General features: G+C 35.9%; 1 protein-coding gene across 1 annotated transcript in view; it reads right to left on the bottom strand.

Moving 5' to 3' along the window:
* Positions 1–19,224, bottom strand: part of LOC140830233 (phospholipase D zeta 1-like) — a 30,697-nt gene extending 11,473 nt beyond the window's left edge. The window contains 13 exon segments of the mRNA XM_073193518.1: positions 1,303–1,491; positions 1,494–1,823; positions 1,903–2,059; positions 2,389–2,538; positions 2,637–2,776; positions 3,251–3,367; positions 3,473–3,715; positions 4,277–4,450; positions 10,253–10,423; positions 11,579–11,720; positions 11,803–11,918; positions 12,094–12,195; positions 18,766–19,224. Coding sequence (XP_073049619.1) covers positions 1,303–1,491; positions 1,494–1,823; positions 1,903–2,059; positions 2,389–2,538; positions 2,637–2,776; positions 3,251–3,367; positions 3,473–3,715; positions 4,277–4,450; positions 10,253–10,423; positions 11,579–11,720; positions 11,803–11,918; positions 12,094–12,195; positions 18,766–18,960 — 2,226 coding nt within the window. The 5' untranslated portion in view covers positions 18,961–19,224.
* Positions 19,225–24,414: the final 5,190 nt, after the last annotated feature.

The raw sequence follows: 24,414 nt of genomic DNA, 5'->3' as shown, positions 1-24,414 counted from the left end.
TTTATGCGAAAGAGTGGTTTTGAGAGGATTTAGGCCATCTCCAATCCACTGCACAACATTCTGCACTACATTGGTGTTACACTAAAATCATCTCCAACCACGTTGCACTACATTTTACACTACAATATAATATTTCAAGAATATTCTTTTTTTTCAATATTAATATTTCTGGTTTAATATTCTTTATGGTTTGTTAGTTGTCGTAGTTTGTTTATTGTTTCGTAATTTTTGTTGTTTTTTGTTCGTAATTTGTACCATTTTAACGCATTATTAATTTAATCTGTTTTTTTTTATTTTTTATTTTTACACTTAATTAATTTCTACTCACAATATTAAAAATGTTTTAATTAAAATTTCAAAAAAATATTAATCAGTTAAATATTAAACACTTAAATTAAATTATTCAAATTAAAAACAAAAAAAAAAATAAGTGGTTATACATATATATTTGGGAAAAAAATTATTTGAAATAGCACTAGATATTTATCATGATGATGATAATATCAATTCCAATTCAGACATATCATATCTTTTTCCCAACACGCACCTTAAAGTTGAACACTAACATTAACTCAAGTGTTCAACTCGGAGAAAATAGATCTCGAGGAAAACTTTCTACATTGGTGTATCTGAGAACCAATTTGCTATCATGATATGGTACATGATTTCTAGACGAATTAACTTTGACTATTTGCATAATACATACATACCGTGAGTGGTAGAAGATTTAGTTTTAGTGATATTTTGAAGCATATTCATCTCCAAGGGATTCTATATGGAATATAACTGGGTGATTATTGCGTTTAAACTAGGAAACGATAAGATAAGGTGTGGGCTAACATCTTAATAGCCGGACGACATTAACCATGTATATTGTTTGCTTATCTCTTCACTGTATCTTACTACTTTATATGCATTTTATTTTTTTATATAAAGAGATGATATTGTATCCAAATTAAGAGAATACAATAAGAATTTTAACACTTACATATTTATTTGTGAATGTATGGTTATTATCAGATCACTTAATTTCTGTATGGTGATTTTTTCTCTCTTCAGTCTCCTTATCAAAATATAACCACCTTAAAATTTTATTATAGAAACAATATTAGACCTAGACTGGAAAGTTAGTATATATTATACTTTATATAAAATATTGCGAACAAAAGAAAAGATGAACACATGCGAAAAACGATAACAAATGTGAGTCTACATAGAGATCATAAAAGCATCTTTCCACATTAGTTCAAGAGAAGGAGAACTCAAAACGCTCTTAAAAGACTTCTACTATCTTTAGCTAACCTGGCAGCGGCATGAACTACGAGGGCCAACTTGTGCTACTTCATTGGCCGATATAACCTGAAATGTTTTCTCTTTTGGCTCTGACCAATCATCTTTAACTTGCAAAGAAGATTCTAAGGCTGTCTCTGTTAACTTTCCACTATCAAAATTTGAATTACCATAAATATCAAAGAAATTATTTCTCATGTCTTAGAAAGAAGTTGGACATTTGGATTCTCTTTAAAAAATGAACTACCTTTGAAAGGAATATTTGGCTCAGTTTGATAACATCCATTTAAACTGAAGCCATTTTCTATAATTGAAGCATCTGGCACACTTGCTACATGAGGTAACAGAAGTGGGATATTTTCTGGTGGTGATTTTGGTGAAAAAGAACACTTCTCACTGAGTTTCTCAAAATTCACTTCAGAGGTCCTCCTTTTAATGTCTACCTTGCTGGTTCTTCCCATGTAATGTGGTAAAACCATGTGATGCTGAGGCATAAGCAGTGGTATTTTATGTTCATTCGGTGCTTTGCTTCTCTGGATCGAAGGTAGAAATATGTTTGGACACTGAGTTTTTTTGAAAAAAAAAATCTATAAAGAAAAACCAAACACATACCTTTGCATGGTTCCAACGCTCAACAAAGTGTCTAGCAATATCCCTGCAAGGGGGTCCCCATAGAGCACAATGAACATCATGCCATGGCATACGAGGATATTTTTGTCTATCCATTTCATCTTTCATGGCATCCTCCCAAGAATTTGGTTCTGATTCTCTGTACATTCCATGAATGAAAGATATATATCAAATCGGCAAAACCTATGGTACCTGTTCGGGATTTAATCAAGGTGCTATCTGATGATACACATTATCAGCATAATTTTCAGTCATTTACAGTTTTTCCCAGTGCTTGTAGGAGATGCTGCCATGATAATCAATCAATGATGTGTCTCTACAAATTTACTATTGTAGACAGTAAAGTTTTCAAAGCAAAAACTTACATATGGTTGTAATTTGTAATAAAATTATTTTTTATGCATAAAAGTTCAAATGCAATTGTTCACAAAGAATATTTTGGCATCAATCAAGAGAATTTTGTTCTACCTTGGATTGTAGTAGTCCTTTCCTGGCCATAATGAGGGAGGGCAATCACCTACTTTATGTTCACTTGTGTCATAACGGCCAAAGCATAAATCTAACCCTCCAATGAAGCTTATCTTTTGGTCAATGATTACAAGTTTTTCGTGATGAGACCTGCATTTTCCCATAAAATAATTAATTGTATAAAATAATGGAACAAGGAAAATTCTTTTATTGATATCCACTATTAGATTTCTGAAGCAACAACTTACCATAAGTAGATGCCAGTTGACAGATGGTCAGGATACCGCAGAACTTTAACATTTTCGTGAATATTTATAAGCTTTTTCTTGCTGTATAGGCTGTTGATTTTTAAAGCAAGAGAAACTTCCTTGTAAAGAAGAATATGTATCTGCACAATATTGCTAATAGATATGAGCAAGAATAAGAAAAAGAATCCATTTAGTACATAACTTTGGCTGGAATATTAAAAACATGAAAACAAACCAATAAAATTATCTGAACATTCACAATGATGAATGTAAATAATTGAGAATAAAATTCAATTATTCTCCTGAAAACGAGGAGCTAAATGAGAAAAATACTAAACAAGGAACCAATAACATAATAATATCCATATCCTTTATCATATGAAACAAATCAAACTAAATCAATCAGCCCCAAAAATCAGGTCACAGATTTCAATGCTCCACCTCAAACCAGATAGTAGATGTTAAGAAAACCATGACTTACACTATTATATCAAAAGGAGAGTAAAAATAATAGATAATTTCTACAAGTTGTTGAGACAGACAACTGATAAGGTGAGTCACAATCCACAAACATACCAAAGAACACCTTAATATGGATATGATTAAAAATGCACCTGAACCCCTTGCTTAGCTTTAGCCTCTAGTAAAACATCAAGGCGAAAGGAGCTGTTGTTGTGAAATGGACGTCTTAAATACAATTCGGGGCAAAGCCACCACCCAGTTATGTATATCTGCATGTAGTTTGAGCAATTTTACTGTTTCAGACTCTACATTGGGCGATTTAAGTGGCAAATTCAGCAACTAAATGTCACTGTATGTATGTTGGAAAACTTAACCTCTGAACTTGCATTCTCTATTGAGGATGCAATTGCTTCAAATGCTGCTTTGCCATCTATAAACCATTGAGCTTGGCTTCCATCCTCAACCAATCCTCTAGTTGGGGCAAATGAATTGAAACGATGAAGAGAACGCCAACTTTCAGAACACTTTGAACCAACCTCATTGATGGCAGATACCCAGTCTCGCACTTTAGCATGACTTGTGGTCCTCAACTTTATGTTCCTATTCCCACCAGAAACCTTTTCACCATTGAAGTTGGATTGCAGCTTAGTGATTGGAGGTAAAATTATTCGCTCTAATTTTAAGATATATTTTTATTTATCGAGGCAAACTAGGATAAGAGATTAGATATTTTCAGTTTCAAAGTCAAAATACATCGAGAGAATAATGAACCCCCGCATATTGTGAGGATTATATTTATTATTTCATTTACTCAAATCCTAAAACAGTTTTCAACTTTTCAATAGTAAAAGTTCTGCCTATATTTTAATTTTCTCTATAATTATATAACATTCCATGACAAATAATATTCCAGCAGAATATATTTAACCAAATGCTTCCACTTTCCTTTTGGCTACACATTCTATTGAACCTAAAAGTGACTGTGTAATTAACTTATATAAATTAAAATGCCAAAGTCAAAACTATTTTAGACATTAGGAAGCTAATGATAGGATTAAAAAAAGCATGGTACAGCAGTAAACTCAAAATTTCTAATGAAGTTTTGAAACAGATTGCTTTATATCTTTCACATGCTATTATATCCATGAGGAACTTGGAATGTGAGAGAAAATGCAAACCTGAAATGCATGACGCAAAGGGTTTCGTTGTTTTAACACTCTAGCCAAGTACACTTCATCATGGCCTTTGGCATTTGAAGCTGGTGGGGTATCAAAGATAATTATGTCTAGGAGTTTAGCTTCAAAATGATTTTCAAGGAAAGCCAAGAATCCCTGCTTAAGAACAAGCCAAACCTGGAAGCAAGTCAAAGATCATCGCTTATCTTCAAATTGAGTCATGCTACCAAGATGATGAGACAACTATGAATAGATGTCCAAAGTCTTGTTTGAAACATTACTTAGGCTATTTATCAGTAAGAAATGTTAAATATGTAACCGAAGGATCAAACAAATCTTTTGAACATATAGTCAGACCTAATCAAGGTATCTAGTTTCAACTCAAAAAAGATAGTCGAGTTACGAAAGTATAGATTTTCAACCAATTAATAATGAACTAAATTGAGTTTTTTTGAGCTACTTTTTCAAGTGCAGCCCAATATCTTACATTCTCCTACAATGGAGATATAGCTTCATGGGTTTTCTTTTCCTTTGTTCTTTCCACATATTGCTCATATCACTAACTTCGGTCATTTTTTGGATTTTTGTCACAAGCACGTGATACGGATCTGGTTACGGCCGAGTTATGGGGTAAACTGCTAGTGTAGGGTGTTTGTGTTTGTGGGATTTTCTATGTGTCGAGCTAGGATTTTTGTTTATTGCTTTTGCTAGTTTGCAATGTAACGCAGAGTAGAGGCTCTTTAGAGAGAAGCTCTCGATCTCCACAAGTACGTGATATTTTTTGGAATGAATCTTAATTCCTTTATTCAATCTGATCATGCCAATTAAATACAGCCAAACCAAGATAACCATAATTCAAACAATTGAAAGATAAACCAAAAAATCTAAATCCTAAACTGCTGAACCGAGGATCAGATTTTCCTCTTATTCAAAAATAACAACCTTGAGATAAGGAAAAGCTTTTGTTCACAAATGAGAGAACTTTTTGCTAAGGTTTTGTGTACGCGGCTTGGGCTTGCATGTGTTGGGTCATGGTAAGAGACGAAGCCAATGGGGGGCCGGTGGGCTCGACCGCCCCCTCAATTTTTTAAATTTTATTGACTAGGTACCTAAAAGTAATTATATTTTTTTCACTTTCCTCCTTAATATTTGTTTTTCCCCCCTAAAATTTTTAAAAAAATATTTTCCCCACCAACTTCTATTTTCCGGTTCCGTCCTTGGTCATGGTTCGAAGTGTCCATGACAGAGCTCCCCCCGGGAGAACCATGATCTTCCTCGAGCAAGAATGAAGGCATTGAGTCAGTTGTTGATAAATCGGGAAGTTCTGTCTCATAAGTTACACTGCTCTTGAAGGGCTTCAAGCATTAAACGTGGAACACCAGTTGTATCTTGATGGGAACAGGTAGGTCTATCTTGTAGGCTACCTGGCCAATGCATTCCACAAAGCCAGAAGGGCCATAATAGCGAGGCGAAAGGTTCTTGTTGTTGCGGCTATGCACATTGACTTCATCCTGTTAGGATCAATCTAAACCAGCCCATTATTGGGCTATCTTTCAAGTGTGAAAATGTGTGGACGAATGCGCACAAAGACCTGTTTGCCCACTTGCAACTGGACGTCGCGATGGGTTGATTGGGAGGACAACAAGCATTTACGCAGCTCAAGTAAGAACTGATCTCGGGATATTAGTGTATAGTCGATTTTATCAAGCTTGGAAGTCCCTGCACAGTAAGATAGAAGGCGAGGTGGAGGGCGACCATAAGCCACTTTAAAAGGTGTTGCCCGTAGTGAAAATTGAAAGCCCGTGTTGTCACAAAACTCTACAAAAGAGAGCCATTGTAGCCATTTGCTCAAGAAGTAGCCCGAAAAACAACTTAGATACATCTCTATAATGCAGTTCACTGCTACGGATTGGTTATCCGATTGTGGATGGTAAGCGGACGTGAAACAGAGACGAGTACCACTTAGCCTCAAGATTTCTGTCCAAAAAGGACTAGTGAACGTAACATCCCGATCACTCACAATGGACTCTGGAAGGCCATGCAACTTAAAAGTATTGTAAAAAAGATACGAGCAACCTGAACAGCCGTGTATGGGTGCAGGGCGATGACGTGGGAGTATTTAGAGAAGCGATCGACGACGATGAGGATAACATTTTTTCCTTGTGAAGACGGAAGGCCCTCAATAAAGTCCATGGATATGTCGGCCAAACGTGATGAGGTACGGGTAAAAGCTGCAATAAACCAGCAGGTTTCAAATGGTCAATCTTGTAGCATTGACAGACAAGGCAGGCAGTCACATAAAGACGAATTTGGCCTCAAATACCAGGCCAATAAATATTACGATTAATACAATGGAGGGTTGATAGCCCTCATGGCACGAGTCATGGAAGAAGGCAATTATAGTGGAAGCGAGGCTGGAATTTGAAGGGATAAATAGCTTTTTTTAATACCACATGAGATCTTCCCCATAGTCCCATGGGTCAAGGATTTCGCCTGCTTGGATCTTTTGAATAGTGGTTTGCAGTGTCGTGTCCTTGATAATGGCAGCCTTAATTTTGGATTCCCATGTAAGCCATGGGATAGATATGGCATATACCAAAAGCGATCTGTCTTCATCACGACGAGAAAGGGCATCGACATCTATGTTGGATATACCCGCCTTGTATTCCATCGTTAAGCCATAACCCAAGAATTTACTTATCCATTGTTGTTGCGGAGACTTAGTGATACGTTGTTCCAGTAAAAATTTGAGGTTATAATGGTCTGTGCGAATCACGAATGAGTTGCCCCAGAAGTAAACGTATCAGTGCCTTACTCCCTTCACCGATTAGTTCCTACTCATAAGCAGATACGTTTCCATAACGAATTGGTAGGGACTAACTAAAGAATGCTATCGGGTGAGAGCTCGAATCTCATATGGCATTGATCTTTAAATTCTTCCCAAATCAAGTCCGGTTTATCCCGTTCCAGCTGCAAGAACCACAGTTGGCCTTCACCCTCAAGATGGAAGGAGGCCAACCCTAGCTTTTCGCTCTCGAGCGTGTGCTGATGGCGAAAAAAGTGTTCGCATCGATTGAGCCATCCCAGCGGATAATATTTCCCATCAAATACTGGAAAATGTAGCTTAGAAAATTTGGGCACAAAGCCTTTTCCCTCATCCCCCTTGCATCAGTTGTCCTTGACCTTGTGATGTGATTCAAATGATTCTTCCCGGTTGTTCTCCCCTTCCTAGTCACCTATCGACTCATGCCTTGTGTTGGTTACCTGTTGCGAAAGCTCCTAAATTTTGCAGCCAAGGTGTTGTGTCATTGTTCCGCTGCCATCTTGTCCACCTTGATTTTTGTGAGATTTGCGAGATTTTCTACCGGGTCGAGCTATTATTTTTGTTTGTTTTTTTTTACTTGTTTGTGATGTAACATGGGGTAGAGGCTCGTCAGAGAGAACCTCTCGATCTCCACGAATACGTGATATTTTTGGAAAGAATCTTAATTGTTGTATTCAATCTGATCGTACCAATTATATACAACCAAACCTAGATACCATAATTTAAACAATTGAAAGATAAACCAAAAAGTGTAAATCCTAAAATGCTAAACCGAGGATCGGATTTTCCTCTTATTCAAAAATAACAACCCTAAGATAAGGATAAGCTTCAGTTCAGTGATGAGAGAACTTTATGGTAAGGTGTTGTGCGATGCTTCCCGTGTGTGCCATGCTTGTATACATGTCCTTTGGGCCTGGGCTTGCATGTGTTGGGTCATGGTTCGAAGTGTCCATGACAATTTTTCTCGCTCCTAAACATTTTATTGGTTTCTCAAAACATTTGTTGCCACACCCAATGGAAACCAGATTCTTTAAGTGTGTACACCATATAAATGCATGAAACATGCAAAGGAGAAAGATGATTAACTGGATTTGTTGCTATCTTTGCATAACAAACTCGAACTCAAACTCTTGAAAACCATCAAGTAAGGTTTTTTCCTTGGACTATATCATGAGTATGTAACTTATTAAAATATAAGATCCAGATGAAAACTTACAGCCAGTAGAGAGCAAAAGCCTACCAAAACCAAACCACAAAACCAAATCAAACCACTGGTTTGGATTGTTTTTAGTTAGTGATGGTTTGGATCGGTTTTAAAATCAATCAAACCAAAAAAATTGGTTTGGCTAAGAACTTGGATGAAAATTATTAAAATTGTATAATACATTTTGTTAAAAACTTAATTTACTATAATATTTTCAACTTCAGAAAATTAATTTGTTGTAATTGATTTAATTTCTTTTCTTAAATCTATTTATTTCTTTAATTAATTTTTAGGATATATTTTTTATAAAAATGATATCAGAGGATTATGAAGTTTTTTTTTGAGTTAAAGTAATTTATTCTGAGGTTTTTTATTTTTTATGCTAACTTTGTTATGTTAGTATCATAGATTACAGCGTTAAATGCTTTAATGTTTGTGTATATATTGATATTACTTTATTTATAATAAGTAATTTAGAAATTTAAATTATATTTAAAAATAATCACAAAATTCCACTTGAAAAGAAAATTCAAAATTTAAAATCAATCATATGAACTAAACCCCATTTAACCAAAACCAAAAATCTAGGTTTTGTTTGGTTTGGTTTTTATTTATTAATAGTTTGCTTTGGTTTGTAATCTTCGTCTGGTTCGAGTTTCTGTCACAACCTGAAACAAACCAAACTTCCTAGGTTCTGTACTTTCAAAAAGAATGGAGGTTTTCAAGATGAGGGAAACATTTATGAGATGATAACTTTAGATTATCTATTAGATACAGAAAAGATTTGCCTAGAAGGGTGTTTCGCCTTTCTAAGAACCGACCATCCAATCATTCAACTTCGTACGTACCTGAACCTACTCAAAGCAATACAATAAAGACTATACTTCTCTTCCCTTATGGTAACATGTTAACCTAAATACACTGGGCTTTAATAGTTTAGAGGTATTGTAATGGCCTTAATTGAATTGGGCCTTATGTGATTTGGAGAGGGGGAAACATGAAAGTAACGTTAGATTTTTTAAAAGGGATTAATTCATGTTTTACAGTTTATTGAGTTTACTAGCTTGAGCTAGGGTATCTTGTCAAGGATTTAATCCTTTGGCTGAGTGTTTCACTCAGATTAGTGTAATACTTTTTGTTTTGAATCAACTGAAAATTTAGTTCGTAACATAATCCCCCATTGTAAATGAATATTTCATGGCATTAGTATTCTGAAACAAGTCATCTCCCATGCATACAATTCTTGAAGGATCGCTAACATTTTGATAGTAAGGTTACAGTTAATGTCCATCAGAAAGCAACTTACACAGTGGATTCTTGTTTCTGGTAATTAATGGAAACCTCAGCAGAAGTTCATCAAACAGCATCTTGAAAAATTAATGTTTCTGAATTTCACATTGAAAAGTTAATAAAAAAGTAACTTACAGAGAGTATAATGGCTTAGTTTTTGATAACTTAATTGTCTTGATAACTGAAATCATAGAGCTCGAATGTGTGGTAATGTATTATTCCAAAATTTGGTATATGCTAAGATATCTGTGCATAAGAATGGATTAGAACCATTCTGTAATTTTCTCGCCTATATCATATAATGGAACACCTAAAAAGCATTGGCAGTGGAAAGTACAAGCTGTGAAGCTTAGTCTGAGAAGTTCAATTATTTCCAGTCAAACATGCATTGGCATGATTTAACCCTTACAATGTATCTGCAACTCTGCCACAAATCTGATCTGACTTGCTTAAAAATATGAGCCGGCAAAAGATATTGTGATGGAACTGTAGGTTTTCTTTAACAAAAAGAAAATAAACTTTAACATTTTGTTTCTAGTCATAGAAAACATTAAAATTTGAGACATGAAATCTACCAAATGTGCTGTTAATGACAGTACAGATCAGTGATATGCCACTTATTAGGAGAACATGGAAAACATTTCCAGTAGGGAACACTTACTTTTCTCCAATTGTTGTCACAACAACCCGAGCAATGACACAGACAACATATTGAACATGCCACATCCTCTGAAGGGATTGTCAAATGATTTACCATCACATAACCTTCTTTAAGTTTTGGGCCGTATTCTTGTAAAAATGATAACCTAGATACCTCCAAGAACTTGCATACCTGGAATAACGGAACAAAAGATCTTTAGTTCTTAAGGTTTGGATATGCTACATATGGTAAATATGAAACGTGAAAATGGGGTTATATAGATCAATAGTACAAGAACGAAGGTGATCTACAAACAGCTATGGGCACATGTTGACCGATTGAAACCACATGTAAGTAAAAAATTATGGAATAGAAAGAAATGCAATTGTAGGGCATTGATATGATTCAGCTTATTTTATGAACAGCCATGGGCACATGTTAACAACATCATGACATCATACTCTTTAGATTGATATGATTCAGCTTATTTTACTAAAAATATTTATTTATGTTCTGCAAAAACTCTTAGATAACGGTCAGAATTCATGAAAAACACTAAAATTCAATTCTAACAGTGTTTATTATCAATTAAGGATAAATAATATAGAAGTAAATGTAGACTTTGTTGTTCTATAAAATGTTTGTCGATATCCTTACCATAAAAAAAAAAAAGAAAAACCATCAAAAACAAAGAAAAAATTTATCTACATTTAATGCTAATTATTGAAGTCAGGACAATAATCAGCCAAACCACTGTTACGCACGAAAGAATTAAAGACGTCAAGCACAGATATTTCACTATGAATTATTAAAGTATGAAGAACATTTTAAACATGACAAACCAAAATTTTTCTTGTTTTCATGCAAATAGAAAATTTGAACAAGTTAATTTGACGGAAAAGACGTCATAAATCCGGCATAATAGCATGCTCAGCCACCATCCAAATGGAACATTTTGCAAAACTGTTAGAGAGAGAGAGTGTGTGTGGGTGGGTGATGAAGAAACAGGAGACCCTCCCTCAGAGGATATGAAATAGTTGAGATATGAAATAGATGAGGGCATAATCATTGAATTGGCAAGAATTAATCATTCATGGAAATCATATCTGGAAAGATGAGCCTAACTACAGCAACAATATCAATTTGTTTAAATCATTGCTAACTATAAAGTTTTGGCACAACTTGATGGCTAGCTGCTAATCAGACTACTGAAATATGTTGTGCACTATTTAAAATCATACAGTAAAGCAAGTGACTGAACATATCAACGATGTAATGATTAAATTCCTGGAATTTAAATAATATAAAATTACTATTCAGTGTAAATGTGAGTATGCAGTTGAGCACCTCTGGTGAGTTAATAATATCCAAGTTTCCCAGAAAATGATTCAGATAACCTTGCATAGCATTTTTTGCTTTATCTGATATAGTCTGCTGCCTGCCTATTGTTGGACGAATAATGGACAAAGCAGCACTTGAGGGAACATATCTGAAAAAGTAAATGTTATGTAAGAACCTATAATTGGATAATCTCTCCTTGGAAAAAAAAAAGTGTAATGTATTCTCATCACCTGATTTTAACACTATCTTCACTGGATATTGGCAGTGCTCCATCATCTGGCTCATCCTCATCATCCACAACGGTTGCATGATCACCTAATCCTACGTTATGAAGCCATTCCCTAACCTGTCACGAAAAGACAAAGATCATCTGCAAAACATAAGAAAATAAACCATGAATACATTGTCAAGGACCAAGTGTACAAAACTAAATATGCACTTTGACACATAATAAAAAACAGAAATATAAAAGGTAGGAATTTTCGGCAATAAAAAACATAAGCGCAGATAAGAAAAAGAACCTGCTCTTGCTTCTCATGAAATTCTTCAATTATTGCACGTTTCTTCAATGCCAGGTGCAAATAAATAACTTGGGAAGCCTTCTTCAATAAATACCACTTGAACTGTGAAAATAAAGCTCAAATTACACATTAAGAATAAAATCTGGTGCCTCATGAAAAGCATTCTTGTGCTCTCCAGATCCGAAGATGTGAATAGAAATCTAAAACAGATGGGACAATTACTGGTGAATAGAAACAAATATAAAAAAAATGAAATGAGAAACACTTCTAAAGGATTAGCAACCCGATTATAATTGAACTTCACTTAATCAATATATTAGAAAACAGAATTCAAAGATGCGGAAGCTTTTATTCTCATGAACAAAAAACCCAATTCTACAGTAGTCCATGTGTGACGTATTTATAGACATGTGTATTGACTAAAACTAGACACATAATCATTTTTATTTCTATGCACATTCTCAATACTCCCCCTCAAGATGGAACGTGTATATTATGTACACCCATCTTGGACAAAAGGCTGTGAAAACGAGACGGCAGCAATAGTTTTGTGAAAAGATCGGCTAACTGTAATTGCAAGGTGACATGCATGAGTTTAACCAATCCGGCTTGAACATTTTCTCGCACAATATGACAATCAATGTCAATATGTTTAGTACGCTCATGGAAGACCGGGTTGGAGGCGATAGGCACGGCTGCTTGACTGTCGTAAAACAACACTGCTTGTCCATCACACACTGACGAACAACACCAAGATCTTTGATCAAAGACATGATCCATAGTATCTCACACGTTGATGAAGCCATGGAACGATATTCCGCTTCTGCAGATGACTTAGACACGGTCTGTTGCTTCTTAGACCGCCATGAAATCAAAGACTCGCCGAGAAAAACACAGAAACCAGTGACTGACCGTCGTGTGTCCGAGCATGTTGCCCAATCCGCATCAGAGAAGAACGTCAGATTAAGATCAGAACCTGATTTGTACAGCAGCCCTTGTCCAACTCTCCCTTTGATGTATTTAAGTACATTCATTGCAGCTTCTAGATGGGGAACTCGTGGTTTGGAAACATATTGACTCAGCTTGTGCACGGCATAAGCTAAGTCTGGCCGAGTAATTATGAGGTATAGAATTCTTCCAATTAATCGTCTATACAAAGCTGGATCAGAGATCAACTCCCCTTCGTCTTGAGACAGTTTTTTATTAACATCCATAGGTGTGGACCAAGGTTTACACCCAAGAAGTCCAAAATCTGTAAGTAATTTGAGCGCATAATGCCTTTGACAAATGGATATCCCTTGCTTTGATCTTGCAATCTCTATTCCCAAGAAATACTTTAGGGAGCCTAGATCTTTTAGCTGAAACTTATTGTCCAAAAACACCTTCAAATCTGAGGCTTCTTGCTCACAGTTGGTGGCTATTACTATATCATCAACATAGACCAATAATGCCACAAAAGCGCCTGCTCGAGTTCTGGTGAAGAGAGAGTGATCAGCTGGTGATTGTGTGAAACCAATGCTTAGCAAGGTAGAAGAGAAATTTTCAAACCATTGTCGTGAAGCTTTCTTAAGTCCATAAAGTCTTGGAGAGTGACATGAGAGGGCAGTACTCTGTCAAAAAAAAAATCAGGAGGAGGGAGGGCTTTAAAGTCCTTGAAAGGAAAGACATCTTCATGGAAGATGACATCTCGCGAAATGTATGTTTCATTCGTGTCAAGATCTAAAAGCTTATATCCCTTATACCCCGGTGGATAACCTAAAAAAATGGACTTGATAGCACGAGGAGAGAACTTATGACGAGAAAATAGGAGTGTGGAGCTATAGCACAAACATCCAAAAACTTTTAAATGAGCATACGAAGGATACTTACAATACAACAGCTCAAATGGTGTTTTATGTGAAAGAATTGAAGATGGTGTGTGATTAATGACATAAACAGCAGTAAGAATGCAATCACTCCACTAACCTAGTGGCACATTTGATTGGAACAACAGAGCACGAGCAACATTCAATATGTGTTGGTGTTTTCTTTCAACAACGGAATTTTGTTGGGGGCGTTCGACACAAGAATGATAGTGTACAATGCCCTTTGCCTTAAAAAACTCAGCAAAGTTAAGCTCGGGTGCATTATTACTTCGAACAGCTTTAATGCGAGCATTAAACTGGATGAAAATCAGCTCGCAAAAGGATGGAAAATTATTGAACACATCAGATTTGTTCCTTAACAAATACACCCAAGTGAATCGCGTATGATCATCGACAATGGTCAAAAAATATTTGTATCCTTCGACTGATATTGAAGCAAAAGGACCCCATATATCAATATGCACTAGATCAAAAGAATGTTCACTCAATACATTGTTCGAAACAAAAGGTAAACGCCTTTGCTTCGAAAAGTGACAAACAGGACGATGTGACAAATCTTTACGTGTTGTGCTAAATTTCAACTCATTGTTTACAACAGAAATTCTATCAAAATGGGGACGTCCCAATCGAAAATGCCACAGATTAGTATTAATGGAGGACACTAAGTATCAAAAACGTAGAGGTTGCCAACTCGTCTACCCATCCCAATCGTCTTCGTGTGATGAATATCCTGAATATCACAAGTATCATTCAGGAAAGACACTAAGCACGGAATTTGATTCGTGAGTGTGGGGACCCAAATCTAATTCATTTTCTTAATCCTTATTAAGATCCAATGTAATAATTAAGTAATGTGGGACATAAATTTTTTTTATAAATTACACGAGTGCGCAACAAATGAAATAAATCTTATTTCATTTACAAGATCAATATCCAGATCTAATGTACAAGTCTTGTACAAAAGTGATTCATAATAAACTACTGTTTATTCACTATATGTCAGGTGATGAAACAGATCTACTTCTAAGTCCGGATCTCCACGCTAATCTTGAATCTCTCATCCTCTTTTAGAACATGATCCTGTCCCACCTGTTGTCATGCACACATACATACACAACAACAGCCGTATAACTCCGGTGAGAAATACATCCCAGTATGAACAACGTATACATGCAATTATATAAACAAATATAAAGCATGAAACACATATCAATAGAATTGTATCAAAATCTGAAAACATGAAATGATATAACACTGTAAATCAACTCGTGACTCGTCATCTCAGACTCGACTCATCTCTAATCTAGGGATCCCGGTTCCTAGACATTGACATATATATCGAATCTCAGCGATAGGAGTCGATCTACTCCTAAACAACATCGATATAATTCAATCATCCAGTGTCTTGGCATATCCGCCACAGACATGGCATATCCGCCAATGACTAGGCATCTCCGCCCATGACTCAATACACGCTTTGCTATAAATCAATAGACTAAGCATATCAATCTCATTTAATTGCAAACATCAATGTAATAAAGTAAAGTATGTGGTTTTTGGGAAACTCAAGTCCAATCTGACTCAAGACGATCTCCCGGTTAACATTGATTTATACTTTTCTTTCTGTCCATCTGACGAAGTCGAAGTCTCGAATTCGAAGCCTGTCAATACTCAATCTGGCAATGACAATATCGAGGAGTATAATAACAATACACCGCTCAAATCAATACTGGATATAATCAGAACTAAATCAAATTTTGTTTCAGCGGCATAACTGCACAATCTCAATATACCCAACAATACAAATATCAACCAATATCAATCTCAACTCATAATCAATAACAATACAAATCTGATATCAAATCTCAATCAAATCCATTCGGAAAATCATAACAATTTCATATGGTATCCGTTCTTCAATCAGGTTCAAATTATACGATGTTTACTATGTCAAAACACCATATATGAATCATATCCGATTCTGACAATATCATAATTTCAAATCATAACAGAAACAATAAAACTTACGTCCGTGTGAAGCCGCTAGCACGAGGATCACAGAAATATATTCAGATCGAAATTCTGACGGACGGATTTTGCTTAACCTTCAAATTCCTAAAATAAAAGGCGTAAGGATTTTTCACACAATTCTTCTGAACCTTTCTCGTTTCTTTCCTTTCTGCATGGTGAGAGATGAAGTTTGTATATATATCATGCATGGTGAGGGGCAAGTGGCTCATTCTTGGTTCAGCACGTCTACGCATATGCGCGACTCTCCTCGGCGCATATGCGCGAGACCTACTGGTCTCGACACATTTCTTCTCGGCAGCTCGCGCATATGCGCGCACCATCGCCGCGCATATGCACGAGGCTCTCTGGACTCGGCATCTTGTCAATACACCTCCTCGCGCATATGCGCGAGGGGTACTGTCCTCGCACATTGAATCTTACATGCAAACTCAAATCAAGTCTCGGAGCGATCCTTCTAATCACATCAAATCATAATTCAATAATCGTAGATTAACAGCAAATAAATCTCGGGCATTACAGTGAGAGAGCTGATAGAGAGCAAATTGAACTGAAAATTGGAGCATATAGTACATCAGTGAGATGAAGATATTTTGACAACCAAACTGTCCCAATATGTGTGACCGAGATAGTGAAACTATTTGGCAAGATAACCTTGGAGTCAATTTTCTTACAAGAGTGAAATGAGAACATTTTGCAACAAATGTGATGAGTTGCTCCAATATCTAGCACCCAATTTTTACATGATATAGAAGTAAAGGAATGAGACAAAGAATTGATACCATTGAAACAAGATACAATAGGCCCTTGGTGCTACTGTGAATCTGGAATGAATCCAGCTCCAGCCTGAAGTTTGGTGGTTAGGAAGTCAATGAGCTGCCTACATTGCCCTGCAGTTAGGGAATCGGCCAAAGAACTTGTTGGCTCTGGAGCAGGAGCTTGACATACATATGCTCTCTCTTTTTGTTGTTGTTGATTAAATTTTGGATGTTCAGGTGGGTATCCATGAAGCTAGTAGCATTTATCAACTGTGTGCCCAGGGAAGTCACAATGCGAGCACACTACTGTATCACGCTTTCCTCCTTTCACATTCTGGAACTCCTTAAGCGCAATAACCGAAGCCGGTGATGCAAGAGCCAGTGGTTGGTCTACCACTGCTTTGGAGGAATTTATACAAATAGAACGTTACCTTTCTTCTTGAACAACTAACGCAAACACCTTCGAGATCACAGGAAGGGATCTAACATAAGTACCTGTGCATATGATTCATTTAATCCCATCAAAAATTGCATTACACACTCTTGATTGTGATAAGACGCCAATTCCATCATCGAACCACAGGTACAAGTTGTCACAAGTTGATAATCCGTCAATTCATCCCAAAGGATGCGCAGTTTCGTATAATAGGTGTTTACATCCATGGATCCCTGATGCAAGCTAGTCGACAACTTCTTAATCTGGAAAATTTGCGGAGCGTTGCTTTCAAGGAATCGCTCCTTCAAATCTATCCAGACATCACGAGCAGTAGACAGATACATCAAGCTATCCGCAATTTCTTTGCTAACTGAACTCAATATCCACGAGATGACCATGCTATTGCATAGATTACATGCTCCATACAATAGATCATTAATATGTGGCTGAATGATGTCTCCATCAATAAATCCTAACTTATTTTTAGCAGTCAGTGCCATAGAGAACGATCGACTCCAAGTATTGTAGTTCGAACTTGTCCAATTGATGAGAAACGAGCAGTAACCCTGGATTATCTCCATTGTGAAGGAAGAATGGGCTATCGAATCCTCTGAAATACCGCGATTAGGCTGGGGATTAGCCATATTGTTGCCTTTCACCATTTGCGGTAATCGAAGGAGAAGAAAAAGAAGAATAAATCAGGGAAGCGAAGCTCTTCGCTCTGAAACCATATTAGAAAACATAATTCAAAGAAGCGGAAGCTTTTATTCTCATGAACAAAAAACCCAATTCTACAGTAGTCCATGTGTGGCGTATTTATAGACATGTGTATTGACTAAAACTAGACACATAATCATTTGCCGACCGGCCAGGGCTCGAGGGCGAGCTTTCGGGGCTTGGCTTTGAAGCCGTAGCTTGCTGTTTCTATGCACATTCTCAGTACAATAATTCAACCAAATAATAGAAGGTTCTCTTACCGACACGCTAACAAAAGGTAATGTATAAACTACAATTACATCTAAAAAATCCTGGGAGCACAGTAAACTGCCCTACTTCGATAAAGCTTTCTGCAAAACCAATTGCATTAAGTTACCAATCGTTGCCCCAAGGCCCAACGTCTGATCTGATATCTCAGAAATAGGACCTTAATTTCATCAGACACTCAGAATAATGTATTCAAGAATACAGTTTCTTATCTTTCTCTAAACGAATCCCATTTTTAGTTCTTACAAATGGTTAGCCAACTGTATAGTTCCCATCCATAAAACGTTGAATATTCCATTATTCAAAGTTATCGCAGTGAGTTTTTTACCAAACTAAAATCAACTTTCACAATCAGTGTCGTTTTGTTGCACAGTTACGACACCTGATCTACACCAACCATAATAATTTTCAAACGTTGATAAAATATGTAATCACATTAACATTGAAGTAATTTTGACGCAGAGGTATGATGCAAACACGTCCACACTGCATGGTAACGCACATGCAACAAATAAAAAAATAAAACAAATTCCACGCCCCAAACGAAAGCACGTGCAAACTAAATGTGAGTTAAAATATTTTTATTTAGCTGTCACCTTACCTGTTTGTACCGGAGTTCAATAGTGTATGACAAAAGCAACGGCGTGATGTCACTCGCATCTGGCCGCGATACCGAAATGATAGTAGCCGTCGGCAACTCCTCGAAAATCTTCACCGTATCTTCTTCCGCAAGCCGAAGAGAATGCGACGAGGAAACCGCAGACTGACCGCCGGATATGAGCCTCTCCGACGACATTTCCGTCGAAAATCACCCAGCTTCCGAATCAAAATTGGCGCCAAACTGCCTAAAAGCTCCAAATTCTGACGTGATCGAGAAATAAGAGATTCGATTTTGCGGTTAAGCAAAAGCCGAAGGCGTAATATAGTGCGGGAATGGGTAAACTGCGGATGACCAGGATTTCTGATAGACTCGAATCAAATCGAGACACGTGTACTCGTAATGGCTCACCGATAGGTTGAACTTCGTATCGTTCGGTGGAAGTCCGGTGAGCCCTTTTAGCTGCGTAGATTTATAAGTTGGAGACGAGGGGGCTTTTGTATGTCAAATGACAAATATACCCTTGCTTCTATTATAATTTTGATTTGCCTAAATATTATAAAAACTTGCAACTTTATATTATTTTATTGATATATATTTAAATTAATCAAGTTGGATTAACTTTTGGGTCAGATCTGAATGTCAAATATTTTTTGGTTCATAAATCATCATCCTACTTGGCAATCTATCCTTAATATTTTATAAATACTAAGCAGTTAAACATATGAACAACAACAAAATATGCGTCAATTTTACTTTTGAATATGATTTGTTTTGTTAATAATATAAAGTTATGAATAACATTTGGTTTGATTTGTGCACTTGTATGGTCGAATTTTTAGCTGAAAAAATTAAATTTATCAAATAATTATTTACTTTTCAAACTAGTATATATGATTAAGTCCAAAAAAACTATGTTCTATGGATATTTTTTAATTTTAATATAAAAACTGAAGCCCTTATAATTATTAGATTATGTCTGATATTTTATGTCATATCACATTATAAATAAAATAAAAGATATTAAAATGATTCACTTTGCAAAAAAAAACAATAGATTATAAAGATGAATTATGGACGGTAAAAATTTAGACAAAAATTTGTGTGAGACGGTCTCACAGGTCGTATTTTGTGACACGGATATCTTATTTAAATCATCCATGAAAAAGTATTACTTTTTATGCTAAAAATATTACTTTTATTGTGAATATCGATAAGATTAACCCGTCTCACAGATAAAGATTCGAGAGACCGTCTCACAAGAGACCTACTCTTTTATTGATCTTTATGAGTGTATGGTAGATTGAATTGTTAATATTTGTCTTAGTTTTCCTAACCTAAAATAAAATATTTATGCAACAAGTTAACTGTTGCGTGCAAAAAATGAAAATGATCCCGTGAACTTAATTTGCAGCGGTTGATTGCACTGGATAATAAAATAAAATAGGAAGATTAAGCAATGAAATAGGGTTGAGGGTGATTTGGAACTTTCATCGATGACATGTCATCGAGTCCAAATTGCCCACGACATATTGGCTATCGAATCAATCGCAGAATATCCAAGTTAGTGCTGGCCTACAGGAATATGCTGTGAGCATAATGATGTTAAAGGTTATTTAATAAATATTTATATACCATACATCCAAGGGACCCTTTTAGTTTATTATTATATTAGTATTTCGATACTTTTCTTTCACGGAATTTATATTATGCCTTTCTTGTACTAGGAGTTCATTTAGAAGCATATAATTTTCGCTTTTAGGTCCAATTGAGGCAACTAGTGTATTTTAAAATGAAAAATTATTTTTATAAAATCTTAACTAACTGTATATAATTACAAAGTATTGTAATTATTTGAAAAATAGGTTTTTTGTGACACGAATTGACTCAGGCCACATATGAAGTACAAATATGCATGACTGTAAATTTCCCCGACTTGAATGAACATTTTTTATAAGTTTTTTATGGATGATTTTTCTATTTTTGGATCTTCATTTGACGAGTATTTTCATAACATGAATTTGGTGTTGATGAGATGTGAGAAAACGAACTCGATGTTAAATTAAGAGAAATGACATTTTATAATACAAGAAAGAATTGTGTGGGGGCACAAGTTCTTGGAGCAAGCAAATTGAGGTGTATAACTGTATAAGGACAATATTGAAGTTATCAAAACTTGTCATCTCCATCATCGATAAAGGGAGTTATAAGTTTCTTTTGACATGCTATTTTTTACCTACACTCAATTAAATATTTTTCCAAAATTTCCAAACGTTTATCTTTTTTATAGATGAAATATGTGCATTTGATTTTAATTATGATTGTTTGCAGACATTTGAGAAATTGAAGGAGTGTTTGGCAACTACACATGTCTTGGCAATTTTAGATCGCGACCTATCTTTTGAGGTAATGTGTGATGCTAGTAATACTATTATGGGTGTTGTCCTCGGTCGAAGAGAAGACAGGGTATTTCATATTATATATTATGCAAGTAAAACTTTGAATGAATCTCAACCTAATTATACTACTACTAAGAAAGAATTGCTTGATATAGTATTTTCATTTAATAAATTTCATGTGTACCTCGTTTTGTCTATAGTTACTGCATACATCGATCACTTTGTCTTGAAATATTTTCTTCCTAAAAAAGAAGCAAAACCAAGATTTATTAGGTGGATTTTATTGCTGCAAAATTTTGACCTTAAGATTAAATATAAGAAAAGTGTAGAGAATGTTGTGGCACATCACTTATCTAGACTAGAACACATTAGTAGTAACTGTCGATATAATGACATTGATGATTGGTTTTCTTATAAACAGTATTGTGCTTACAAACTGTAAAGTCCCGAAAATTTGAAGGTTCACGTAAATCACATTCATGCAAATTATAAATTTTTTTTGTATTTTATTAAATTGTTATAATACATTAAATGCATCTTTATTTCATTAATTTGTGTTTTAATTCATGATTTATTTAAAGTTTCATGCATTAGGATTTTAAGTTGTATTTCGTGCTCGAACGAGGAACGGAGACCGGGGATATTCAGGAAAAATATTTTTATTAAATAATTATTATTAATTATTTAGTATGAGGTGTTTTTAAGTATGATTTTTGAAATTGGGTCTTGGTTGGGTATTTTTACTCGACGGGTTATATTTTTAGCCGATACACAAATTTTATCGATTTGAGGGACTTTTTGAGGGATCGGGCAACATTTTAAAAAACGTACCCAAATGAAATGATTTTCGGGAGTGTTTTTGAGCTTGATGGGTATATTTTATTGCTTAATAGGTCTAAAATCATTTTAATCCCTTTTATTTTTAATTAAAGGCCCATTATTGAGTTATATTTTGAATTAAATACCTCATTAGTAAACCCTAACCCTAAGCAACCCTTGTGGCCGCCCCCTCCTCCCAAGACCAGCAGCCATTTTCGAAATATTATAGCATCACCTTCATTTTCTACCAAGGTTTTCAAGAAAAATGCTTCCCTGCTCCTCCGGTGCTAATCTCGCGCGTATTTCTTCAAGTTTTTCATCACACAATCACTAAGGCACGCCTTGTAACATCCTTTTACTCATCATTCACATTATGTATGTTGATATGTGTATTTTTGTATGAAGAATTTTTCGGTCAAGCATGGAGCATCGATCTTGTTCGGTTTTTACTCGATTTCATGCATGTTTTTTTTTTTATCACAACTCATGTTTTCATGTTTTTGTGCGAGGGGCTGTGGGTTTTTGGTCACTAAGGGGCTGTACTCGATGGTATGGTGGAGTCATGAGGCTGGTGTCAAGGGGTTGGTCACGTTAGGTTGAGGGTCGAGAGGTGTTTTGTCAAGGGATGGCTCGTTTTTGGTAGAGATCGGGTGAGAGGTGGAGCTTGCGGTGCAAGGGCTGAAACAAGCCATGGACCAGACCCTGGTGGGTCTGAGACACGGCCAGAAAGGCTCAACCACCGCTGGAACCAACAATGGAGCCGGCCGATCGCATGAAGGGAGATTGGACGCGGGTGGTGTGTTTGGGTTGCTTCTCGGCTGTTGGCGTGTTGCAGCATGCATGGGGTTATGAGCTTAGGTTAGGTAGGTCCAGTAGGTCCTAAGTTGGGCTAGGAAGGGTTGGTCCAAGGCTGGTCCGAGCCGATAGAGCCTAGGGTCGATAATTTTCAAGTTTAGCGTATTAGGGTTTCGAACGTTGATAAGCACGAATTATATAGCGTTTTAGGGTTTTTATTTTGTCGTTTTCGTGCTTATCTGGCATGTTTTATTCCGGGTTATGCGCTTAATTCGTACTGTTATGGCAACTTGTAGGTTTGACCAAAAGAGGATGAAAGCCAAAGAAATGAAAGAGAAGTCAAACTCCGCAATGCCACGTCAAAAATGCCGGAAAAATAACAAAAGTTGACATCCGGACCCATACACGGACCCCGTGTAAGGGTCCGTTCATCAGAAGCCAAAGGAAGACATTTACAGTATGTATACGGACCCCTTGCCGGACCTTTATCCGGGGTCCGTGTCGCTTGCATCAAGAAGAAGAAAATTACAGTATCTATACGGACCTCAGGACGGACCCCTACACGGGGTCCGTGTCCACCAATCCGGAAGAACGCTTGGGCAGAGTCTACACGGATCCTTGCCCGGATGCAAGCACGGGGTCCGTGTGCGTAAATTCAGATCGCGATTTTGGAAAAGATTTGCACGTAATCTAGAGGGAAATAAAAGGAAAAATCGGAAAAGAATCAGGTTGTTAAATTTCTGGGAGATAGCAGCCGACTTTGGAGCTTTTCAAAGGAGATTTGATATTTGTTGAAGAAGGCAACGGCTCGGGGAGAAAATCGAGGGAGAAACCGACGCGCTTCACACGCAGATCTGCGCGCCACCGCTGAGATTTTCTCGTCTCTTTTAATTTCCTAGTTTTTATTCATGAATTCAATTATTAAATTTGATTTTGGTTTTGAATTTATGGAGTAGTTTTCTTTTGTGATCGGGACCACGATAGGAACAAACGATTGATTTTTGTTATTCATTGAAGTGTTTGATTTATAAAATCGTTCTATGTTATTGATTAATATTTGTCTAAATTTCGTGCTTTTAATTTGGCCAATTATTTGCATGTTTGTTGTTTAATCTTGACTCGAAAGAGAATTGATTAAATTTAGCTTCAAAAAATTTTAATCAACACGTGGTTAAATCGACTAGAAATAGTATTCGGTTTCAGTGTGCGATTTTAGGCGACTTCTATCGTTGATGAATGCGTTTTTGTTTAATTAAATTCAATTAGAAATAGTTGAACTGTTAAATGAAAATAGGATTATAAATTCTAGAAATAGATTTATAATTAATATAGAGAATCGCATCGTGACATCAAGTGATCTATAGTTAAATCATTTCATTGCATGCTATTAATCAAAAGTCTGTTATCATCGTGTGTTCCCGGTCATTTCATTTAAATTTGAAAATCCCCAAGTTTCAAGCATCTCGGATATTTGATTTAGTTATTTAATTAGCATACATTAGTTTAAAAATTTACTTAGCTGAAATAATAATCAATCACTCATTTTTGTTTGCCTAGATTAAATAAAATAATCGAATCTTAGTAATTAAATAATAGTCTATGTGGGATCGATACTTGGACTGTTAGTCCATTTACTATA

The sequence above is a fragment of the Primulina eburnea genome, chromosome 1 (assembly GCF_022965805.1).
Source record: "Primulina eburnea isolate SZY01 chromosome 1, ASM2296580v1, whole genome shotgun sequence".
NCBI lineage: Eukaryota > Viridiplantae > Streptophyta > Magnoliopsida > Lamiales > Gesneriaceae > Primulina > Primulina eburnea.
The sequence above is the reverse complement of the archived record's forward strand: the minus strand, read 5'-3'. Positions and strand labels throughout refer to the sequence as shown.